Source organism: Sorex fumeus, unplaced genomic scaffold (assembly GCF_029834395.1).
Source record: "Sorex fumeus unplaced genomic scaffold, SorFum_2.1 ptg000044l, whole genome shotgun sequence".
In the NCBI taxonomy this organism is placed as follows: Eukaryota; Metazoa; Chordata; class Mammalia; order Eulipotyphla; family Soricidae; genus Sorex; species Sorex fumeus.
In genome coordinates, this window is record NW_026606101.1 from 28,055,151 (window position 1) to 28,081,508 (window position 26,358).

The 26,358-nt window shown below is 40.2% G+C and overlaps 1 protein-coding gene across 2 annotated transcripts in view; it reads left to right on the forward strand.

The window, feature by feature from the left end:
• The window catches only part of SLX4IP (SLX4 interacting protein), a 237,844-nt gene that overhangs the window by 183,491 nt on the left and 27,995 nt on the right, over positions 1–26,358 (forward strand). For both annotated transcript variants that reach the window (XM_056121714.1, XM_056121715.1), the window contains exons 5-6: positions 15,716–15,793; positions 17,532–17,620. In XM_056121714.1, the coding sequence (XP_055977689.1) occupies positions 15,716–15,793; positions 17,532–17,620 (167 nt within the window). The remainder of the gene's footprint in view (positions 1–15,715; positions 15,794–17,531; positions 17,621–26,358) is intronic.

Consider the following 26,358-nt stretch of genomic DNA (forward strand, 5'->3'; position numbering starts at 1 on the left):
CGGGTATCCTAGAGGAAAGGGCAGTTCAGATAGAGAAGGGAGCACCAAATAAAGGATGTTTGGAGGATCCTCCCAGGAGGGGAGATGCATGTCGAAAGTAGACTATGGACTGAACATGTTTGCCACTCAATGCCTCTTTTGCAGACCACAACACCCAAAAGGAGAGAGAGAACACAGGGGATTGCCCTGCCACAGAGACAGGGGGGATGGGGGGATGGGGGTGGGAGGGATATTATCCATGGTGGTGGAGAATGGGCACTGGTGGAGGGATGGGTATCTGATCATTGTATAATTGAAACCAAAGCACAAAAAATTGTAAATCTACAACTTTAAAAAAAAATAAAATACAATAAAGGGGGAAAAAAATGTTTGTATTAGGGGGCTGGAGCAATAGCACAGCGGGTAGGGCATTTCCCTTGCACGTGCCAGACCCGGTTCAATTCCCAGTATCCCATATGGTCCCCTGAGCACAGCCTGGATTAATTCCTGAGTGCAGAGCCAGGAGTAATGCCTTAGCATAGATGAGTGTGACCCAAAAAGAAAAAGAAAAAAACATGTTTGTATTAGGGTCTGGAGCGATCGTACAATAGGGAGGGCACTTGCTTTGCACATGGCTGACGCGAGTTCCAACCTCGCCACCACATATGTCTCCTGAGCCCGCCAGGAGTGATCCCCAAGTGTACCGCTGGATGGGTCCACCTCCCCCAAACAAAAAACTACATACTTTAAGTCAAAATTATAGTATGGAATCAGTAAGGTAAAGAGTGTTATAATATACATTTTGAGCTGTGGCCCCAAAATACAAAAGGAAAAAGAGCTTATATTAGAAAAGAAGAAAGGCTGAAAATAATGAGCTAAGCTTCTGAGTTAAATAAAGAATAAAGGAAATTTTAGTAGGGAAATAAGAATATTAAAAATAAATTATACAGAGAACAATGTTACGCCAATAAATTTGAAGATGAGTGAAATGTAAAAGAATATTTCATACAAATTAAAAGATATAAACTGCAAAATTGAGTTAAGAATAAATAGAAAACCAGAATAGGGCCTAATAAAGAATTTGAACATTTATTTTTAAAGAGAGGGTATCAGTTCCAGATATTTTGGTAGATGAATTCTTCTCTAAGTTAAAAAATGAGATAATTCAGTTTTATATACTGGAACAAGAGTTAACATCCCCAGCTCATTTTATGAGGTTAGCATGACTTGACACTCAGGCTCGAAAAGGGCAGTAAAAGAGAGGAAAATTGCGGGTCATTCTCCCTCAAACTTAAAAGCAGAAATCCTAAACTTATTAGGTTTGCTAAATATTAGCAAACCAAACTTAACAAAGTAGAAAAAATGATCGTGACACCATGCCAAGTTGTTTACCATTACAAAGACTATTAGTATTTATGATGTTAATAAATTAAGGAACAATATATATAACAATATTATCTGCTGCAGATAAAGTAACCATATTCATGATAAAATTTCTTAGAAAATTAGAAGCATGTATTTCTTTTTTAACCAAGAGCATTACAATTTTGTCTACTAACAGCAACAGTCAATTCTAATTAGAAGTTTCAATACAGACAATTATAGGGGGGGAAATAGAGGTGAAAAACTTGAGGTGAAAAAAAATAAAACCAAAGGAAAAAAAGGAGGGAACAAATTTTTTTTTCTTCAAGTAAATGATGTGTAGAAAAGTCTAGGAACTCTGCAGACTAATAATTATAATTAAAAAAGAGTGTTCAAATGGTTTCTCAGCAGTAATTCCACAAATCTAATAAAGCATGCAAAAATTTTGTTTTTTTGGTTTTGGGCCACACCTGGTGGTACTCAGGGCTTACTCCTGGCTCTGCACTCAGGGATCACTCCTGGTAGGCTCAGGGATGATGATATTGGATTTCTAGGATTGAATCTAAGTCTGCAGCATGTAAGACAAGTGTACTGTCTCTCTGGCCCTGGGTATTCAAGAATTTTACGTTGAAATGTTTTAAAATTTATTAAAAGCTACTTTAAACGTTTGTTAGAATTAGGAGATTTACCATAACAAATGGGTAGAAAGTCTCATTTTTATAATAAAGACTTTTTTCCTTATAGTTTTATAGCTTTTCTGATCAAAACTTTTTGCAACTTCTCAAGCCAGTCTCTTATAAGCTATGTGAAAACATAAAGGAGCAAGAATAACTCCAAGACCTGCTGATGGAGAATAGAAGTAGTGTTGGGGACCAGGAGAGGAACTTGCTGCTTATCTATTAAGACTTACTATAATGTAGTAAAACTCAGACAAATTAGAGAGTGCAAATTGATCTGTCGGTGAAGCTAAAATGATAGCCAGCATTATGGATCAGTGTGGACTTTTTCACGAATATTCAATTAGTTATTCATTTGGGCAAAAATGAAAGTGGTTCAACTAACCCTTATTATATGCACAAAGTCTATACCCTAACGTTAAGGGAGTTTTTTGACTTTCTCTTTTACGCTTATGCATGTAATATATAGTAAAGTTAATGTGTTTACAATGGTGCTGACATTTATGGTCTTGATGTATAGTATAACCTTACCTCACCACCACCGAAGAGCCCAAGACCCCATGGGTCTTTTTTTAAATTAGGGTCTATGGGCCAGAGAAATAGTGCAGGAGATGAGGCAGTTGTCTTCTGTGTTGCCAGCTTTGCTCCAGTCCCCTACCTACATATAATCTTCTGAACACAAAGCCAAGAATAGGCTCCACGTACCATGGAAGGTAGCCCAAACCCACCGCACCCAGTAAAAATCTGGTGATAATGCAGCATTTATAATGTGACTCCATTTTTATAAAAAGAAGAATATATAAATAAATATATTTTGAGACTAGGTCTGGAGGACATGAAATGTCAGGGTTGACAAAGAGTCTGTCTCTGGGTGGTCAGAACGTTGGTGACTTAATTTCTTCTTTTATACCTTTTTGTTTTTGACCAGTTTTTAAAAATACATTGAATGCACATTAGTTTTAATTTAATAAAATGCAGTTTTTATTTTGTTTTTTCCCCTTTAACTGTTCTTACATGTTTATTCTTCTAGATTAATTTTAGAATTATTTTTGGCAACTACCAACTGCCGCCTCCCATCACACACAAAAAATAATTTCATTGTGATTTTGATTGGAATTGTCTGGTACATAATAGGCACTCAGTCCATGTTTGTTAAAAAAATAAATATGGGAACAATTCACATCTTTATAACAGGCTTTCCAACCAAGAACATTTTATATTACTCAATATTTTCAAGGCCTTTTAAAAATTAATGTCAGTTTTATGATTTTTTTTTTCAAAATATAAAACCCACACAATAGTAGAAATCATGTTTTCTAAAATTGTATCTTTCCACCCACCATCCCTCCCCCACCCCCAACACACCCCAGCCCCAAAGTGAGTTAAATCCTTTACTGGATTTTTAATGTCATGACTTAGAAGTTTCAGAAAAGATTATTTAAACATAGATAAATATGTCCTACATGATGAGATTAAGGGACAGGTCTGAATACCTGTTTTCAAGCATTTGGTGGTGTCCAGCTTTCCTTCGACTCTATGAAAAAGAGAATACCAGAAAGCGAGCTTCCATGTAAGTGTGAGGACTTGAAAGATCGCAAACTGGTAGTGCAAAGTTGGAGCAGCCGTCAGAAGCATTTCCTTTTGTCGGCACGATGTATTTCAAGTTTCTATTCATTGTTCACTTAAAATTGGGGAAGTTTCCCATTGAAATTCTTGGTTTCGTAAGATGGCAGCAGATGTTTTGCATGTGGAAAGGCAGAAAGACCTTAGGTTTGCTCCCTTATCAGCTGCCAAGAGCATCCCCTGAATACATAACCAAGTGTAGTCCCTGTGCCTGACCAGGTTGGGCTTCCAAACAAAAAAACAAACAGAAAACTTGATCCTCAGCTTTTCTAGAAAGGTTTTCATTATGTAATTTCTGGGGGCCGGAGTGGAAATATATCAGGCAAGGCATTTGCCTTGCATACAGCTGATCCGATGGTCCCCAGGCTCGCCAGGAGTGATCCCTGAGTGCAGACAGAAGTAAGCTATGAGAAGTAAGTTATGGGTGCGGTCCCAAAACAAAACACAATCAATATGTTATTTTTATGCTCTAGTTTTCCTTAGGCAGCTGATGGCTGAGGTTCAATATCTGCTGTCCCTCTTAAACCAGGTGTATGGTCTCTTCAGTTTTCTGTGGTCAGAGCCCCAGGTTTTTTCTTCTGTTTTGCCACATATGCATTTAATTCTACAATCTTTATTCAAATGATGAAGGAAGAATTGAGTTGCACATGGGAAGTGTGGTGTCTTCTTGTTTGGCATTTCAGCATTTAGCATATGGGGCCTAAGAAATAGTAAAAAGTAAGATATTTTCCTTGAATTTGATCCCCAGCTCTGCAGAGGGTCACCTGAGCACAGAGCCAAGAGCTGAGCTGTCATGAGCACTGGAGCATATGTCTACACACACACACACACACACACACACACACACACACACACACACACATGCACGGTTCTGGAACCAGGGGAATGACACAGTGGCTAAGGGCTCATGCTTGCATGCACGGGACCCTGGTTCAATCCTGGGCAGTGGCACAGTTCCTGTATGACCTACCAGCACAGCTGCATGTGGCCGGAACTCTTGAGCTCCACTACAGTGACCCTGGTGGTCCCTATCACAAAGCCCTAACAGCATTGCATTCTCAGGCTCTAGTATTGAATGATTTCACTGGCTGGTTGTCCATCACCAGGAGTGACCTCTAGACCCTGTCATCATTGCTTGGGAGGCCCCTCCTAGAAGAATTAATAAAATATATCCAAAGTCCTAACTGACTGGCAGATTCAATGGCTTCTCAGAACTCTTGTTCCATGATTCCTCCTGCTAGAATAGTCTGTTGGGTTTTGAGTTCTTTATCTCACTTCACATAGTCTTAGACTCTAGCTTGGAATGGGGACCTCCTACTCCCCAAAAGACCACAGACAGATACTTGTCTGGTGTAGTCACAGGATGTTACAAAACTATTAGCAGCCACCTTATTTCAATAGTTTATTAGAAATTGATGTTTCTTATATAAATAATTATTTAAAGGTTGGTGAAGGATTTTGTGGAGAATTTTGAGTTTTGTAAGCATACAATATTATATCACTCCCTTATGCATGGTCTGGCAGTGTTATGATTGTTGGAACCATCATTTTCTATATCATTTCATCTGGGCTTGCATATTATCTAAACATGGTTTTCATATTTAATGTTGAAGGCCTACTTTTATAAACAAAGGATGGGAAAACAGTATGGGAGAGAAATTTACAGTGATTATTTCTCTATTTGTTTTCTTCTCATTTTTGTCTGCTCTGTAAAGCATTATCTCTTTTGGGGGAGCTGGAGGATTTGGGGATCACTCTTTGCAATACTCAGGACATACTCCTGGCCCTGAGCTGGGGGATCACTCCTACAGGGCTCCAGGCATCATTTGGGGAGTCATGGGTTGAATACGAGTCGATGGGTCAGCAAATGCAAAGCAAGCACTTTACAGGCTATACTGTTTTTCCAGCCCTAGCATTCTCTATCGCTCTCAGTCACTCTCTGTTTCTGTCTCTCTCTGTCTCTGTGTATCTCTGCCTCTGCCTCTGTCTCTGTCTGTCTGTCTCTGTGTGTGTGTGTTTTAGTCACTCCTGGTGGTGTCTTAGGATTTTTACTCTTGGGATTACTCTTGATGAGCCTCAGGGGACCATATGTGATATTGAGGGTAAAACTCAGATCAGCCATGTGCAAGACCAGCACCCTACCCATTTTACTCTCTCCAGCCTCCAGAGAAGTGTTCTCATTCAACATTTATGTTTTCAGTAGATTAGTGGTGCCCAGATTTTTTTGGCCTCCCACCCCTTTTCAGAAAAGAAATCTCTAGTTAGTGTCTTAGTGTAACCCTCTGGAAATCTACCTTCTTTAAGCAAACACATAGCACTCCCACCCCCACCCTGAGGGTACTACTGTGCCCCGCTTTCCCAAGTTTTCCTGTGCCCCGTTGGGGACAGAATCACTCACTGTGTGAAAACACTGCCATAGATAATACAATTAATGGGGACCTGGGAGATAGTGCAGCACTTAGGAGTGTAAGGCTGGTAGGCACCCAGTTCAATTTGAGCCCTGGCACCACATACCTCCCACCCCCAGAATCATCATCTTGGGTGGAACCATCTTGGGTGACTTCAAAGCGGAACACCACATTGCCATTGCCAATGATTGAACTCTCCGACCCACAGGGCCAGTATCCCCAGGAATGGCCCCACACTTCGTGAGCATTGCACGGGAGTCTCCACAAAATGAAATTAATAGAACATGTGACAAGTTATTTTATATATGAAGTCAATGTGACATGTAGAAAATTTGTTTTTCTTTTCTTAGTTTGGCCCAAGTGATTATTTTATTCATAGTTTTATGTATTTTTTTGGTGTGTGGAACTAACCAGTTTGCCATTTGTTTTGGCATCAAATAGACATAGCTCTTCTGTGACTCAGAGTCCAGTACTGTCCTTATTTAAAGACTTGAAATTTTATCTCAAGGGAACGTTTTTGGAGTCTCTAATGTCTTGGGTAAAGAGTGAAATTTTTAGCCCAGGACTAAACATTCCATGTATGCACCAAACTGTTTTCCAACTGTATTCTATGTGTACACTCTTGAACTTGTCATGGGAGTATTGATATTTTGGTTCCCACAGAATAATACCTTTTTTTCAACCCCACACATCACCATCAATGATGGTCACATGCAGAACTAGGATAGATGGTCACATATATAACTAGTTTCAGAAGGTCCTACCAGGCTTTTCAAGAGATCTTCACTTGTATCCAGCCTCTCTTTATGTTCTTTGTGACAATGTCAAATAAACTTATTTGTTTATTTTTTTCCCTTTTTTCCTCTGCCATTGATTAAGCTGATTGAATTGGGTATGAGTTCCGCATTCCTTTTTAAAAAATTTTTTTAGTTGAATGTCCTTGAGATAGACCATTAGAAAGCTGTTCATAACTGGGTCTCAGTCATACCATGATCCAGCACCCATCCCTCCACCAGTGTACATTTCCTACCACCAGTGTCCCCTGTTTCCCTACCACCATCTCCTAACACCTCACACCCAACTCCCAGCCTCCCCCTATGGAAGACACTTTCCTTCTTGCTCTTTTTCTCCTTTTCCTTTTGTGTGTAATGACTTGCAATACAAGTGCTAAGAGGTCATGGTGTTCGTTCAGGGCATTCAGTATTTTAATTGGGATGGTAAAGCTTGAATATCTTTTGAATTGGGTAGCAGATTTGGGGTGTGGATGTGACTGCCAAGGCTTCTGGAAGACAGGTCTGAATGGTCACACAGTATGGAGCCCACTTCTTGGTCAGCAAGTAGCAGAGAGCCCCCAAGTACCCTTTCTTAAAACAGACAAGACTGCAATGTAATGTACTTAGGGAGACTTAGCTTTGCTAAACCTTCGTTTCTACAAATTGAAGATTTGATTTCTCTGACATTATTATTAGCTTCTTTTTGTACCAGACTTCAAATTATAATTATAGCTTTAACTAAATTGGTAAATTTCTAGCATTTTAAAAAAGCATACAGGTGAAGATTTGTACGGAGGCAAGTGAGATTCAGAAAAGCAGTTTATGTTCTGAATTAGGATCATGATCGTTGCACAAAAATACAAAATCTAGCTTTCGAGGCAAGATTTAAACATCTTGTTAAAGGTTAGAACTATGAAAAGAGGGAGGGGGAGAAGGAAGTAAGGATAGGAGAGAGGGAAGGAGGGAGAAAGGAAGGAAGGAAGGAAGGAAGGAAGGAAGGAAGGAAGGAAGGAAGGAAGGAAGGAAGGAGGGAGGGAGGGAGGGAAGGAGGGAGGGAGGGAGGGAGGGAAGGAAGGAAGGAAGGAAGGAAGGAAGGAAGGAAGGAAGGAAGGAAGGAAGGAAGGAAGGAAGGAAGGAAGGACGGACAGGGATATTCTGAGCATGAGAGTTTGCTCCATATATGTAGGCTACTGGGTTCAGTTCTTGGTGCTAGAGAAAATGGGGGTTAGTAAAAGGAGATTGATCTAAGTTACAAGTATAAGAGATAAGAGTTAGAGCTGGTTACTTGAACAGAAATGTCATGCTCTATTGCAGTCATGGTATCTTGATGATGACCTAAGAGAATGCCTTTATTAATTTATGTGGTTTTGGGGTCACACTTGGCAATGCTTAAGGGTTACTCCTGAGTCTGCAATCAGGAATTCCCTGGTAGCGCTCAGGGGTCCATATGGGAGGCCACGTGGAAAGCAAGCATACTACTCACTGTAAGTCTCTAGTCCCAGAATGCTCTTATTGTTACCTGGGAGTCTGTGCTCTCTTTATTTTTGTTAAGGTTGTCAAAGTAGCTTTTAATAGTCCTAAATAATCTTAGTTCATTAGTAGCGTAATTTGTACTTTGTTGTTTTTTTTTTAATTAATTTATTTATTTATTGAATCACTGTGGGAAAAGTTACAGAGCTTTCAGGTTTAAGTCTCGGTCATGCAATCATCAAACAGATTTCCCTTCACCAGTACTTATTTTTCACCACCAAGAACCCCAATATACCCCCCTCCCAACTCTCCCAATGCCTGTGAGGCAGATGAATTCTAGTTAACACTCTATCTACTTTGATTAGATTCATTGTTTCGACAAAAGATGCACCACTATTATTTAGAGTTTACACCCCAAAGTCAGACCTGCTGAAAAGGCATTGTGAAATAATTTGTTTTCTACAGCTGGTTACAAGAAGTAAATGATGTCGCGTGGCCACTATTGCAGCCGCGTGATTTTGGATTTCTGATATTTTACTTATTAAGCCTGGAAGTATTTATGCCGAGAGTCAGATAATTATAAGATTGGTCTCTGTGGCTCTAGAGCCATGGCTGTGCCGGAGAGCCACTCGTGGGGGGCAACTCGTGACCTCCGTAGGGCGTGAAGGACGAGCCGGGAACACCCTCCTTCCCATGAGGTTTCAGTTGTCCCGTCAAGACCGGCTCATACCTGGCTTTCCAAAAAGCTCCGAGGCGGCCGCCACCTTGCTGTCCAGAAGGAAAAAGGCCTGTGTTGTCTTCTTTAAATGGAAGCATCATTATGCTTATTTATTTTAAATAGTGATTTACCAAATGCACGTGTCTTGATCAGTTTTGATCAATATGAACTACCATTAGGTCTAAGTGGTAAACTGGGGAGTTTTCATTGCACTATTTTTCTAGCTTTAGATATGTCTGCAGTGTTCCATGATTGTGAGTGATGATGAATGATGAAGGCATCTCGGAATAAAGTATTGTATTGCACAGTATGCCTTCCAGAGCTTGCCTTTAATTGGAAGACTGCTTGTCCAGAAGAGTCAGACCATAGTGTGTGAGACCCACTGTTAGTAGTTGTAGTCACTTGCAAGACCATCCTAATAGGGGCACAGGCCCCTGGAGACATTTCCAAGATCCTCCACGCCTGGTCTCATAACAACCTTGGAAGAAGACTTACTACTGTGATGCATCCTAGTGTACATAGACTCCCCCTTGGCAGCCTTGGGAAAGCGCAAGTCATTTTGGCCATGAGAAAACAGTGAAACTGGGTTGTTTTACAGTAGAAACTCCATCTTGCATATTTGCTCTCTGTGCCTCTGGACTAAGCAATATAATCACCCCATTCCCTTAAAACCTATTAACTCATTGGAGCACAGTACAACTTAAAACTAATTAACCTTATTAATAAACTAATAAACCTTCCTAAGCCAAGATGAAATTTGTTCAATGTATTTGAATTTTTTGTTATTGTTTTCCATTTCCTATTCATGAAGTCATTAAATTTCTAATATAGCCATTTTGGAGCAGCTTACTTCAGATAAAATAAAATAAATGTACCAAAGTTTCTTTAACCAGTCATCTGTTCTCAGGCACTCAGGTTTTTTCCAGATTCTGGCTATTGTAAAGAGTGCTGCAATGAACAAACAATTGCAGATGTCACTTCGACTATACTTTTTTGCCTCTCTGGGATATATTCCCAGGAGTGGTATTGCTGGGTCAAATGGGAGATCAAATTCTAATTTTTTGAGAATCGTCCATACTGTTTTCCAAAATGGTTGGACCAGTCGGCATTCCCACCAGCAGTGAAGGAGGGTCCCTTTCTCACCACATCAGCGCCAGCACTGGTTGCTTTTGTTCTTGTGGATGTGGGCCAGTCTCTGTGGTGTGAAATGATATCTCATTGTTGTTTTGATCTGCAACTCTCTGATGATTAGTGATGTAGAGCATTTTCTCATGTGCCTTTTTGCCATTCGGATTTCTTCTTTGCGAAAGTTTCTGTTCATTTCATTCCCCATTTTTTGATGGGATTGGGTGCTTTCTTCTTGTGGCATTCAATCAGTACCTTGTATATCCTTGATATCAACCCCTTGTCGGATGTGTATTTGGCGAATATCCTTTCCCATTCTGTAGACAGTCTTTGTATTTTGGTCACTGTTTCTTTTGAGGTGCAGAAGCGTCTTAGTTTAAGATAGTCCCATTTGTCTCCCTCTGTTTTCACTTGGTTGGCCAGTGGCATGACATCTTTGAAAATACCATTAGCTTCAATAATCATGGAGGGGTTTGCCAACTTTGACTTCAATGAACTTTTTGGATTCCGGTCTGATATCGAGGTCATAAATCCATTTTGATCTTACTTTTGTGCATGGTTTTAGGCAGAGATCACACAATGGAGTACTATGTAGCTGTTAGAAAAGATGAAGTCATGAAATTTACATACAAGTGGTATACTACATGGAAAGTAATATGTTAAGCGAAATGAGTCAGAAAGAGCGGGATAGACACAGAAAGATTGCATTCATCTGGGGAACATAAAGCAACAAAATGGGAGACTAACACCCAGGAGTGGCTGAGATTAGTACCAGGAATTTTGCTCCATGACTTGGAGGCCAGCCACACGTGCTAGGGGAAAAGGAAGCTCAGATAGAGAAGAGAGCACCAAATAAAGGGTCTTGTGAGGATCCTCCCAGGGTGGGAGAGCATGCTGAAAGTAGATTATAGACCAAACATGATTGCCACTTAATGCCTCTCTTGCAAAACACAGGACCCAAAAGAAGAGAGATTGAACAAGGGGGAATGCCCTGCCACAGAGGCAGGGTGAGATGGGGGGATGGGGGATGGGAAGGATGTTGGGACCCGTGGTGATGGAGGATAGGCGCTGGTGGAGGGATGGGTACTTGATCCTTGTATAACTGAAACCTAAGCACAAAAATTTGTAAGTCTATAACTGTACCTTATGGTGTTTCACTAATAAAAAAATTTAAAAAAAAAAATAAAAATATACAAATAATAAAAAAGATGAAAATTTTAAAAAATAAAGTAAAATAAAATAGTTGCAAAACTCTGGGTAGTTTTAAAAACCTGAGTGAGCCACCCTTTTTTTCTCTCATAAATATTAATGACTCCTCACCTCTTTGTAGAAACTTAGTGCTTGGTGAACAATCAGGTATACTAGAAGAAAGTTAATGTTAAGTCATTTGGGGAGTCCTGGGGGTTAGGAACTGTCGGTAGAATGATAGAGACAAGGATATCAGTTATTTCCAAAGCAGAGATTGCAAGAAGCACAGGACTGATGAATCAGGGTGCTATTCAGGAACTGTGCTAGAAGATAGACTTTTGCTGGTACCTGATGGTTTCATAACATTAAGCAATTCATAGATGTTATTTCTATATATGTATATATACACATGTACATATATATATATACATATCTATATATCTGAAGGCTCCTTCCATTTCAAAGTTGTCTTAATTACAACCCCAAACTCCTCCTATGTCGAAAGATAATATTCCCAGCAGCATGCTTAAATGTGGTTTACAAGTGCCCCATAATGTTGGAATATTCTTAAAACTAATTTTCTTTTGAGAAGGTTTTCACTTTAGAATCTTAATTTGCTTCCTCTCATTCACCCTTTCTTCTCCAAACCTACCTTTTACTCCTATTAATAACCAGGTCTGTGAATTTAGAATACCAATAGAGGTGACCACAGTAAAGATTCTGAGGAGAGAAGCAAAGACTCTCTAGATTCTTTGTCATATTACTATTTAATTTTTTTTAAATAGTTTGTTGTTTAGCAGTTAAGACCTGGTAGTGCTCAGGGCTTACTCCTTACCGTGTCCTCAGGGATCATTCCTGGTGGTCCTGAGAGGCCAGGGATTGCACCTGACTTGGTGTCACACAAGGTAAACATTTTATGCCCTATACTGTCTCTCTGGCCCTGTCAGTTCATTTTAGAAAATAACAGAGCTTCACTTTAGGTCAGGATACATAAAAGGTCTCAGTGGCCCCCTGAGTTCTGTGTAGTTGATTTCATTTAAAAAACTAAAGAATTATATCCTTATCACCCTCTTATCAATGGATAAATGAAATTATCTCCCATTGTATTTTACCAGCAGTGTTTTTATCAGTATATATGCCACCGAAACAATTTAACAAGTACTGAAAATCTCTTTTCAAGTTTTCTTTGAACTTTATTAAGTTTCCTGTAACCAGTGGAATTTCGACTAAGAAGGTACAAATATTTCCTTACCTGTTGTTAAACTTGCCATTTTTCTGGTAGGTGCTATTTGGCATGGGTTTATTTATTTTTTTATTCTCATAACATAATCCTATTCTGGGAGTGGAGGGAGTAGGGGAAAGGTTTCAATGAACTCAGTTCTAGTGATTTCAGTAATAAATCACTTAGAATTTACACAGTTGTATTATTCTATAGGGGAAGGTGTCCTACTGAGACTTCATTGTTTAGCTGACCAAGTAGGATTTAGTTGTCACTCAGCCGGTATCTCTAGATACCAGGCTTCCTGAATGCAGAGCTGGAGCTTTCATAGTCCACTTTAGATTCAGCCCCTTCCTAATAATAACATTTTATTGCTGGGGATTTTGTACAGGGAAATATTTTTGAGGTTTTGAACATGCCATCTGAATTTTAAACACCTCGAACGTTAAGTGTCAGGGCAAAACAAAAGCAGAATTACTCAGATTTCATTTTGTTGTTATTTGTTTCTTTGGAAGCCTCACTTTATAAATCATTACTTTGAAAATCACTTTAATTTTGTGTGTGTGTGTGTGTGTGTATTTGAATCCCAGATTGTTAAGGGATCCTCCCTTAGAAGCCCCCCACCCCCAGGAGTAGGACAAATAAACAGATATTGGAAACCATTTCCACTTTCTCAGTGACCTAAGGAATGAAGTATTTGTTTTAAAGAACTCAGAATAATGCCTGCAGTGTGCATATTTTGTTTGCTATTTTAAGGAGAAAGTCACATGACCCAAATGCAGTCCATTTCAAGTGTGTTAGGGGAAAAAAATATTTCATTATTTCATTTCAGTAAATGTGGTGGTTACCTATCATGGTTGTCACTTGTTTGCAGTTCTTGTGACTAAAGCAATTGTGGCTTCAGAATTCTACCTTATGTAGACAGAACATCACATCTGTGATCATTGAGATTCTAGACCTTTCTATGGAGGTGCCAGAAGGATGCTGAATGGAAACTGGAAACTTTCTGTATCCTTTGCATACAAGTTATTAAAAACAATCATAGGCTTAGACTTGAGAGCTTGTTGGTTCTGGAGAGCACGTCACCTGCAGGTTCCTCACCTGCCAATTCATTTCCTAAGTGCTGTCTCAGAGAGTGAAAGTTTCCTCGGACTATCTTCGAACCTGAGTGCCCTGATGCCTGATGGGCCTTTCTTCCAATGGGCATTAACAGGCACTGAGTTAGTGAGGGATGTTTTCACTTGAACACTTTAGGAAAGTCCTCAATGGAAGAATTTGTGCTTGGAAAGGGGCTGGAGAAGTGGAAGCAAGGGTACTTCTGTGAGGGGACATGCTGGTACCTGTGAATCATCTGAAGTTCCTGAGCTGAGCTCTGCACTGTGAGATGAATGATTATGTCTCCATTTTCAAAGATGGAATAGAATCCTTTGGACCAGATTTCTCTCACTTTACCATATATTCAGGAAATCTATTTCTTTTTTTTCTTTTAGGTATATGATATTTATTTATTATTATTTTTTTAATGAATCACCATGAGGTACAGTTACAGACTTCCAAACTTTTGTGCTTACGTTTCAGTCATACAATGATCGAGTACCCATCCCTCCACCAGTGCCCATTCTCCACCACCAATGATCCCAGTATCCTTCTCATCACCCCCTCCTCATACCCTCTACCTCACCCCACCTCTGTGGCAGGGCATTTCCTTTTGTTCTCTCTCTCTCCTTTAAGGTGTTGTGGTTTGCAATAGAGGTATTGAGTGACCATCATGTTCATGAAATCTATTTCTCATGTGACTTTTGGCAGCAACCTTTTCATTTTTAGGAATAGTGTGCTATTTCACTGAGTAGCTATTAGCCCTAGTCCCTTCTTTAAAAAAAAAAAAAAACGCTGGGGCTGGAGCAATAACACAGCGGGTAGGGCGTTTGCACGCAGCCGACCCGGGTTCGATTCCCAGCATCCCATATGGTCCCCTGAGCACTGCCAGGGGTAATTCCTAAGTGCAGAGTCAGGAGTAACCCCTGTGCCTCGCCATGTGTGATCCAAAAAGGGAAAAAAATGCAGTTGATTTGTCCATCAGTTTCTTAACAGTTTGGAACTAATCAGAAATTAGCTACTGTGAGCATTGTATCTTCATGCTTAAGTTCAATTTTGCTCAAGCAATTTTTTTCTTTTTGGGTCACACCCGGCGATGCTCCAGGGTTACTCCTGGCTCCTGCACTCAGGAATTACTCCTGGCGGTGCTCAGGGGACCATATGGGATGCTGGGAATCGAACCCAGGTCGACCGCTGCAAGGCAAGTGCCCTACCCTCTGTGCTATCACTCCAGCCCCCGCTCAAGCAATTTGAAAGTATCTGCTCCAGTTTGTGCTTCTGCCAGCAGTATGAGTTACTCCACATTCCTGCTGACACTGGGCTCACTTGATCTTTTCCACTGAGACCATTCTGGTGAATTGAAAAATTCTGTGTGTGTGTGTGTGTGTGTGTGTGTGTGTGTGTGTGTGTGTATGTTTGACTGGGGTGGGAGTGGGGGTTTCCTTTTTTTGGGGGGGGACCACACGCACTCAAGGATTACTCGACTCTGTCCTCAAGGCTCACTCCAGGAGGCTACCAGGGGACCATATGCCTTGCTGGGGATCGAACCCAGGTCAGCCGTATGCAAAGCAAGCTCTCTACTATCGCTACTGTTGCTCTGGATTCATTTTTGTCATTTTAAAGTCTCATTCCATAATAAGGCTTTACTGTCCTTGAATTAGAAGTGACTTATTTATAGGTAAAATAAACACTCCTTAAGCAAGTATTAAGTGATTTTAGTAAGATAATAATTAATGAGTATCAGAAGGTAGCCAAGATCTCTGCACTAGCTCAGCCTGCCTGAATTCATCCACTCATTTTCAGTGCCCGATGTTCAGGCTTGTTAGTTTCAGATATCCTCATTTATTCCAAATCAAGTGACAGAAGCACCTCAAGCACAGGAGATCAACCCAGCAGCTATGACCAGACCTCTTGGAAGCGGTTGGAATGTTTATCCCTTCCTCTCAATGGATTTCTTTTACTCTTTCATTTGCTAAATAATTATTGAATGTATGCTGGGTGGCAGGCACTAAAATGGGCCCCTGGGATTAAGTGGCAAGCAACTTTATAATCTAGTGATATCCCCTTGCACTTTACAGGTTATGGCTTTCATATAACAGCTTATTTCCTCCGGAGAGGGATCCGCCTTTACTGCTCTGGGGGCTCCCAGAGTTCTGGTAAGAAACTTGCTTCTTAATTCATCAAGCACCCTGAGGAAGGGTGAAAGCTAAGAAAGGAAGATTCCTACTTGCTTTATTGTTTTCGTATCATTCAAGTCCTGAAGAAGAGTATTTTGAGGTGTTCTTTTAAAGGTTGTTTTGTAGTGCTGACTGTGTCCACTGCCTGGAGAATGGTGAACTGGATTATGCTGAACTTTCCCCTTCACTTCACACTTTCATTGAGCTTTCCGAGTGGAGCTGACAGACAGCTAAACTGAATCACTCCATCATTGTCTGATAAGCAAATATGCACACAAGAAAATGTTTTCCTGGCCCCGAATGGCCAAAGTCCTCTCTAGGTGTGACAAGGCTGGCTTCCTCCTGATTTCCCAAGGTCAAGATGTCCAGCGAGGAAATGATGTCAAACATATCCAGTCAATAACAATAGAACTGGATGCTGATGACTAGTCTTTAAGTTGATCTGAATGTTGTAAAGATAACCTAGTTCAACTTCCTCGAATGATAAGGATATAAAATATTCAACAGAGACTTTAAAATTGGACGATATAGCAGTTTGCTCTTGGAATCATCACAATTATTTGCACTTTCAGAAAAGTTATTTCTTTTTTAAAAAAATTTATTTTCATAAGGTTGTTCACATTAATTGATTACTATTCAGTATATCAACACCAATCCCACCACCATTACACCTTCCCACTACCATTATTTCGAATTTTCCCACCATGGATCAAGCCTGCCTGCCACAGACAGATTCTAGATCATTTCTTTTCTATTGCTTATTATGACTATCATGAGAACTCCTGGAATTCTAAATATGTAAACGATTGGGGTCTAGAGACATTACTATAGGGAGGTAATCCATTTTGAGATTCATTTGTGAGTCTCTGAATCAGGGTTGGTGGTGCACTTAAATATGACCCGAGGCAGTTTGAGTGTGTGACAGCCAGGACCCCCTTAGGGGCGGGGAGATGAGAAGGGACAAGCCATCTCCGCTGCCCTGTGGGCTGGAGTCTTCAGAGGCTGTTCCTGCATACCTGGGTTTTTTCTTCTGAAAATTTGTGGCCACTGGGGGTTCATCTGGAGCGGGCGGAGAGGGGACACCCACTCCATCTGAGAAGCCCGGGTGCAATTGGCTCGGCACAGGGTCCAGAGAGATCTCCCACGAGCTGCTGTCTTCTGGGATTCGCTGCAGCATCTCTGTATTGAACTATTTCCATAATCATTTGCTCATTCATTCCTCTTACTGAAACTGCTGTTCCCAGAGCCTGATTTAGATCGAGTTTGCCCTCCAGTTAGGGAACTTGGCTAAGACCTGTTGACCTGTTAAGTTAACTAATTCTGTTGATGAGTCACTTTTTTCAGATTTTCTCTCCTATTTTTCCTATTCCTATGTACATCTGTATGCTCATTAGCAAACATTGATTCTATTCTCTAAATGTTCCTTCTGAACCGACAGAGTCAAACTGACACGGAAGGAAAGCTGAAAAGGCCCTGCTGGGGGATTTGGGGAGATATTATCACCCAGGGCTCAGGTGGAACAATCTGTGGCTTCCCGGCTTTCCACAGAACTCTGCTTGCTGTGCCAGCTGCTGCCAGCCCTGGGTGGAGAGAGGAGGGCAGGAATCCTCTCGGGCATGCCTGCCGACTGCACTGACTGTAGAACGTGGGGCTATCGCATTAAAGTGTCATGGCTCGGGGATGCCTTTATTAACTTGATTCGCTTCATTTTCTGCAGCGCTTCGTGTGTTTCCTGACAGATTTGTGGTCTGTGTAAGTCAGCTAGCATTCAGTCACGATCTTTTGGCAAGTCAAGACAAAGAATTGGTATGTACAAAAAATTTTCTATAAACACATATTCTTAGATGACAAATATTGAAACATTAGAAAATGAATCATCTCCCCCTCTCATGTAGCTATTGAATGTCAATGTGTAGTTTTCTTTTTAGGTTTTTGTGCCACCCAGGGGCAGTGCCCAGTGATTACTTGTGGCATGGTCCTTTGGTGTCTGTCACTCCTGACAGTGCTCAGGGGACTGTGAGGTGCTCGAGATTCAATCTAGGGCTTGTACCTACACAACATAAGCTCAGGCCTTTGAGCTGTCTCCTTGGTCCTTGATACGCATTTGAGGGGCCACCTTACATTTCTCTTATGTAAGGCCCTACTTTCATTGCATGATGATACTGATTAATCTACTTGTTGGGTTTTTTTTTTTCTGAAGGCCCTTGAAAAGTTTGTTTGACCAGCAGTATCTTTTCCATATTAATTTAAAATTATAAAACTGTGATTGTGCTTATGGTAGCACTTAAATGAAATCTGGTCATCTTTAAATGAAATGAAGCAAAATGCACATGTTCCACTGTAAGCTTTCATTGGGGTCAGTGGCTTTTGAATTTTATTCCATGGTGAATCACTGACATTTTCATGAGAACCAGTACTTTTCCCCAGTGTGTTATTTCTTAGCTGATAGGGTTCATTTTCTCTCTCTTTTCTCATGCTTAGTCTTAAGTTCCATCAGGTTCTATTTCTGTTTCATTGGACTTCTCTATTCAAACAAATAGATACAGAAACTCATATTGAACTTCACAGCTTTGTGTTTTAAGCCTAATGTATACATTGCAGAGTCTCTCTCTTTCTGTGTGTGTGTGTATGTGTGTGTGTGTGTGTGTGTATACGTGTGTATATGTCTTGCTAGCCAAACACAGTTCAGTCTCTCTAAAGTACCTCTATACAAATGTTTTTCTACATATTTCTGGACATAGGACTTAAATCTCTAACAAAAAATAAAAAATTCAGCACACATTAAGCCTGGACCTACTATTTATCCCCAAAAATAGTTTATGGGAATATTAGATTACCCCTTATATTTATTATTGTTTAGTCCATACAGAATTTGAAATTTGGCTCACATGGTCAAAACCAGCTTCTTATCTCATCTTAAATAAATACATGAGGAGAGTGTTTTAGATGGTCTAGGGGTGAAGAGAGACCCAGGAAAAGGATAGAAGAGAAAAGTCATTTAAATTTAGATGTGCTTTTTTGGAGCAGATTAGCCCTTGAAATAGTCAGTGTAACCCTTCTTTATTATCAATAAAATTCTTTGAAATATTTTCAGGATATTGAGTTAGCTTAGTAAATTAATAAATACTAATGTAATAATGCTGTTGGATACAACTGCAATGTCATATAGCTTTACTCTTTCTCAGAGCAATGAAGAAATTGATCCGCAGTTTAAGAAAACAATAATTAACTATACCAGAAAGTATTATTGCTTTCAGATGGAATATAGAAGAAATTAGATCATGTATGATATATAATATTAATACTTAGTATCTTAAATTATTTAGAGTGAATGAAAACATCTTGAGACAAATGAAATATTATCATCCTTAGGGGCACTGGTATTTATACAGATGTAAGTTTTCTATAACCGCTGTCATAATAAATCCTGTAATCTGGAGTACTTTCTAAATGTTGAGAACTTTCATTCTGAAAAGTTGACTCCGAGCCTTTTACATGAGCCAGTTTAGCTTTCTTATCTTAAGAATGTTCAGATACCAAGTGATAACCCCATTGGATTGAATCAAGTTAGTGTATAAGAAAAAAGCCATTTACATCATAAGACTTTCCTTGTTTTGAGTGAGTCTCCTTGGAGGGGTCAGTTCCTGTTTCTTCAGCAGTCCTTTTTGTTTGTCTTGTTTTGGGACAACACCCAGTGTGGTGTTCAAGGTTTATTCCTTGCTCTGTTCTCACTCCTGGCAGGCTCAGAGGATCATATTGGATAACAGGAATTAAATTCTGTCATGAGAGGTAAGCTCCCTACCCACTGCACTATCTTTTTGGCCCCTCTTCAGTTCTTTTCTCCTCTTCTGGCTGTTCTTTATGCACATTCCAAGTTTCATGTGCACAAGTGATTTAAATCCTGATGCTATGACATAGTTCAATACCAGCACGAAAGCTCGTGGGGTCCTTCTGCTTATCCAACCCACCTGTGTACCTGCACCTTCTCAAAACCTTCTGGTCAGCACTTCTCAAGCTTATTCACACTAGAAAAAACAATCCTAGTCAAGAAACGGGTTCTCTCTCCTGCAAATTGCCCATGAAGCCAACAGGCCATCTTTCCCCTGCAAATGCAGAGACCACCTGTCCCAGAAATTTAAGGATCAGTAAGCAATCCTTTCTTCCAGAATTACCTTCTTCCCCAGAAAGGGCTTTCTTACTCTCTATTGTTTCCTGGAAATGCCAAAAGTCAACGATTTGTGGCTCTCCAGTGAGTCTTTATTGAGCTAGGTGAGAGTGTTGCAGTCTCTTATCAGTTTACATCGGGTAGAATTCACCTCCATCGCTTTCGGAGTTATTCTCAAGAAACCTCTGAAGTGACGAGGCTTGGGAAATCGGCTTCTGGAGTAGCCGCATTGGAGATTGTTTCTTCAGCAGCAAACTTCAATTATTTCCCTCCAAGCGGTTACTGCACTTTGTCTTCCACAGTCACGGGGGAATGAGCTCCTACATCATCAAGGGCTTCTGACTCCTGTCGCCTTGAGTAGAGGATTCCTTTTCCTTTGTCTTCCCGCCAACCCCACCCCCTTTTTGGATTTTCAATGTCTAAACAACAATTGGTTTGGAAATCTGGGAGTGCCTATTCAGAACTGCTCTGCCAGGGGAGCCTTTCAGGCCCTCCACAAGGCAGCCAGCTGCACTTAGCTCCCTGGTTCTTAAAGGTGGCCACACAAAAGAACTGCTGTTCCAGATCAGGCAGTACAAAGGGAGAAATCCCCCCTACTTTGCAGGGCCGAGCAAGTGCAGCCAGGCTGCCCCCTAACCTTCAAACACCAGGGAGGTCCGTTCCCAGCTGTCCTTTGGGCATTTCTCTGTCCACTGAGGCCCATTGGTACAGGGAGATGCTCCGTATTGCAATAGCTCCGCAGTGAGTGCCCATGTGTCAGGGATGTGGGAATCATACTGTGTACTTTGGGAAGAAAGGGCATTATTATGAAGTGAGTCATTGTATTTTTCTTTCTACATTTTCTCATAAGAAATCTCAAAGCTCTTGCAAGTCCCAGTTTTTATCCTTTTACTCAGAGCTGGGAAGTCTTTTTGGTGAGTTTTACCTTGAGTTTCGATGTTATTTTTTTTCACCTCCCTTTCTGCCTCCCTCTTCCCCTCACCCACTGAAAATATGAAAGGCATAAGGACCGTTTTAATAGTGCTCTGTTCTTTTCTGTCCCATCAGTATTCTTTCCTAATTTAGAAATACAAATTCCTTCGTGGAGACCATTTTCTTTCTCAGATATAGAACCTAGGAACTCTTTGGAAATTCAAAATTATGTGTTATTTATTAATGCAAATACCCCAAGTCATAAATCGATTGTGTGAATTGCCATAGAAATGATTTACCTGAAACATTACAGGGTTAGTACAAAGCAGAAGAGCTCATTGGGATAGCCGCTCACTCTAGTCTCTGCAGATCCTTTGCAACTATTCTTACTACCCTATCTTAGTATATTTTGCTGAATGCTGGCTCTGTGCCCTTGTCTCTTATAGATAGTAGGCAACAAAGATAAATAAGCAGGTGGTCTTATCCTCAAAGAGTTATACTGGTTAAGGGCACCGAAGATGATCCTGATGGCCTGTAAAAAGTAATTCAAATAAAGCTCTTTTTTTTTCCCTTCAAGAAGAAGCCTTTCTGTACCTTTATGGTTATCTTTTTTTATGATAATCCATTCTGCCATTGAGGAGGAAAATTCTAAGATTCTAGGTTACTTTCCTATTTTGAAATCTCTGCTACAAGTCTTTTATTCTTTTGGACATGGAAAAAGAGAAATTTATGCTAGGACTTAAAGGTGGAAGTGTACGTTAAAAGTTTGAATTCTCTTATTCTTCATTAGAGTTAGAGCCAAGCTGTGAGAATATCACATTTTGCAGCCATATCCCAGCCTCCGAGCACAGGCCCTCCCATAAAATGGTCTCGGGATTCTTAGGATGTCCTGACAAGACGATTATTAAACACTAACCTGGATACTTCTCTTCAGTCAGGTAACTGTGGAATGTTTGTCTAGTGTGTGACAGTAATATGGAATTGAAAATGAACCTACCAAAGCAGTGAGACCCTAGCCTGGGTTCACGTTCGGTACCGTCTCACTTCCTCAGCTCTGTGGTATTTTAGGAACCCTCTGTGGTGCCAGGGTTCTAGCACATGCAAAGCAAATGCTATCTTTTTCACTTCTGTGAGATTTTGTACAGGATTCTAGGAATATGGCTCATTTTAAACTGAAGCAACTAAATCTTGAGATTGTTTTAAGGGTTCCCATCAATACTCTTATTCTGCTCCATATTTCATGTTTTTTTAGTCTCTTGTTACTTGCAAGTGGAGTTTCTGTTCCTTTTATATAACTTTGATAAGTGTCTCTTAAAGACTGATGAATTCCTTGAACTATCATTTGTCTGAAAAACTCTTTATTCCTCTTCAAATCTGAATGATAAATAACTGGATATTCTTTTTTTTTTTCAAGGTCAAGCAACTTTTATTGTGGAAGTGAATCAAGTGATATATAGAGCTGTCAGAACATTCCAGAGATATTGTAACAAATATTAAAAATAAACATTATTGCATCTTATAAATAAATAGCATATATACATAATTTATGCAACACACAACTGGATATTGTTGATTGGAGGATTCTTCCACTCTACACTTCCTTTTATAATAGAAAATAAATAAGCTACTTAGCAGTTTGACTCTGTAAAAACATCTATACCCAGATGATAGAATTATTCAATTTTTCTGAGGTAACTTTTTTGGGTGTTTTTGTTGTTGTTGTTGGCTTGGGATCTTTGGGGGGGGACGACTTTTGGGTCACACCTAGCGATGCTCAGAGGTCACTCCTGACTCTGCACTCAAGAATTACTCCTAGTAGTGCTTGAGGGACCATATGGGATGCTGGGCAAGGCAAATGCCCTGCCCACCGTACTATTGCTATGTTAAGTATAAGTCAGATCATTTAAGAAAAGAAACAATGCTAATAGTAAATTATATGCAAGAGATTACTGTTGTACCAGAGAAGTTCTTGAGTGGAACTTTTCAGTTATTCACATTTTCTATAGTGTTCTGAACCCAATAACTGCTTGCCAAAATTGTACTGTGCATTGTACAAAAAATTAATATCAAATTTATAAAAAAAATATAGAAACTATCACAACTTTCACCCCCCAAGATACCCTCTGTTAATAATGCAGTCCAGTTTTTTCCAAAGTACGTCCCCAGAGGGTGCTGGAATATTCCAGAGGGCATTAGTAATTTGGGGTGCAGTCCACGGGGGTAACACTTACAATTTTCTCACTTAAAGATGACAGATTTCCTGGGGGAAAAATTTATTTTATGAAAGGGAATCCATAGGCTAAATATATTTGCATACCTCTGATCTAGCCTCTGACCGTCTATGCTTCATTCACACTTCATTTGATTGTTGATAATCAGTGTGTATTCATTTTCACTGGAACCCATTCATTTGAGAATTATGCATCTATTCTCATTTCTCTGTGAGTGTTTTTGTTTTGTTTTGTTTTACAAACTATTTTACAAGAACTTAACTTTATACAGAGGAAAGTAATGTTCTCATTTATCTTTCAGTTATTTGTTGTTTTGAGGTAGTTGTCCATGGATGGGTCTTTTTACTTGAGTAAGGAAGCAGCTACTTCCTTTAAGAAGACTGGCAGGTAGATACATTCTTTTGCTCATTCGTTTGGTTTTAGGTTTTGGTCCATAATGATAGTATTCAGGAGCTACAACTGGCATGTTGCCCGGGGGTGGGGGGGGTTGTAATTCCTGGTGGGGAATTTGTGATGCCAGGAATGGAATTATTCATAGTTAGATACCCTGATGGCAATGCTCCTGGTAGAGATGAAATTCTTGGTTGGTTTGGTTCATCTAGAGTGGTTTATCCTCAACTCCAAACAATAGATATATTTTTCCCCCTGTGGTAAAATAATTCTTTAAACATTAACTCTCCTTTGCTTAGAGGTTATATAGTAACCTAAGGTTTTGTTTTCCTTTCCTAATAATAAAATTCTCCCAAACAACTAGCCTGCAGTCGATGCGAAAGAGATGATTTGTGCCCCTCCTCCTTAGTCCTTTGAGAAAACCTTTGCTGTCCTTTGCTGAGTTTGAATAGAATAGATTAAATGGGGTGGGGTGGGGGGGCTGGTGGCATAAAACAAGTGGAAGGGGAATACTTGAAATTAAAATATCTGATTTTTACCACCACCTCTCCTGTCAATCACTTGATGGCCTGGGATAAGTCAAATGATGTTTTGGAGCACTGCTCCCTAATTTGTTAAGCAGAGGCCAAGTGTTGCCTGGCATGCCAGCCTTCCCAAGTTTGTCTAAGGATCAAGTAAATGATGAATCCAAACGTGTCTTATAAACTAGAAAACCCTTCGGCAGTAATGGTTATTATTTTCATCATTTCTCTTCTTCCCTGAAGAGGAGTTAATTTAAATGTCATTAACATTAGATAGGTTTTAACTCTGTTTGCCATCCATGCTCAAAAATGAGAAGAATACCTGGTAAAATCTATCCTGACATGTTATTTTCCTAAGAAGTTTAGTATTCTCATTTTTTGGTTAATCTCCACCTACTAGCCCAGGTTCCATTTTGTAACTATAAAATCTGAAGTACCAAAAAAAGGTAAGTGGGGGTCTGGAGCAATAGTGCAGTGGATAGGATGCTTTCTTTGCCTGCAGCCAACCCAGATTTGATCCCCAGCATCCTATATGTTTCTCCATGCCCATGAGGAGTAATCCCTGAGTGCAGAGCTAGTAGTAAGCCCCAATTACCGCTGGGTGTGGCCCCAAAAGTAGACAAACCAAAAAATAAAACATATTATCAATGTCTAGGTACCTAGAAGTCAGTGGTGAAAACTATAAACCTGTGCTTTCAGAAAGAGCATTGTTACCAACACCCAGAGGAGGTAAAAGAAGGGCATATGCCACCCGGATGGCCACCATTAAACTCCCAGTGACACCTGGCTGGGGAGGTGGATCCAGTCACTTTCTAAGGAGCACTAGAGTTGGGAGGCAGACTCCTCTGGCCTAAATTGTGAAAAGTGCAGTGGGCAACAGAACACCCACAGTTTCAGCATAGACAGAGACAAATATGCATGAGATTATATTTGGAAAGTCCATTGGTAAACAATGATTTAGAGTTTAGTGCTCATTTTTTCCCCAAGGGAATGGTTGCAAGCTCATCAAGAAGCAGCTGTGATTTTCCTTAGATCAGGGTCTTGGAAAGAGGGGAACTTGTCGTCTGTGTTCAAGGGTTATGACAAGAACTGTTCCTTCTAAGTTCTTTGGCCAAAAGCCAGCTCTGTGCAGAATTTTGAAACAAGACCATCATGTATAATGTCTTTAATTTTTTTGGAGGGGGGCTGGTACTCCATGGGGTTGGTACTCGGGTGCTGTTCCTGATTCTGTGTTGAAGATTGAGCCTTAGCAGTGCTCCAGGGACCATTTGTGGCACTGTGGATGTAATTGGGATTTGCTGCATGCAGAGCAAGCACCCTGCCCCCTGAACTCTCTCTCTGGCCCTTTTCTGATCAGTCCTGCTACCTGAGCAGCTGAACTCTACATATACTCCCATCTCGCCTCTCCTGTCCCCGTCCACATGCTCAGTTGTGGGAAAGCTTAGGAAGGAAGACATCACTCTGAATGAAGAGTTTGGAATCTTGATTCAGAGATGGGTAATTTTCATCTACTGTACTTATGGGTCCAGGTATGTTTGGATAGCTATTCTGGGTATGATTTGCATTACTTTTTTCTCTACTTTTCAGAGATTCCCTGGTTCTACTTTTAAACTTGATGTTATTAACCTATGATTCATGCATTCCCTGGATTACTTAAATTGAATGTGTTATTATTTTTATGATGAATAGATGGCTTTCATTTATTTCTGAGTAATCTATAAGAAGCCTTCTCCCACTCACCACCATTGTTAAGAAATGCTGGTCCCCAAATCTACAAATTCTTCAAACCAACCAAGATTCATTGCACTTACATGGCACCAAAGATTCTACTGTTTTTCATGACCCAAAGTTGCTCAGGATTTATTTTTAGTTTCTCCAAGGTTAGGTGAATCTAAACTGGAAAATCCCTCTGAAATGTGTACTTCCTGCAAAATAACTTCCCTGATTTTTTTTTCTTTTGATGATTTCATTTTCAGGTTACCATTCTTTGCAAGTATTTATTGCTACTTCCCTAGATCTACTCCAGACCTGTTTCATGGCAATCATTTAAGGGAAAAAAACTTTTAAAAAATATTAAAAAGAAAAATACAAAACTGGAGTATCTGCTACTACCCCACACAGCAGCAGCAGGCCTCCACTCCACTTCCTCTTAGAGACCCAACCATCCATTGGCTGGGAAGGGATGGAGCACTTCGCTAGAAGAAGGGAGAGACCAGGACCAGAGAACCTGAATGAGTCACACATTTTGCCAGTCCTGGGAATTGGGCATGATTATAGGGCACCATATTCCTCACCTCTGAAATGGGGAAGGCCACATTCATCCCT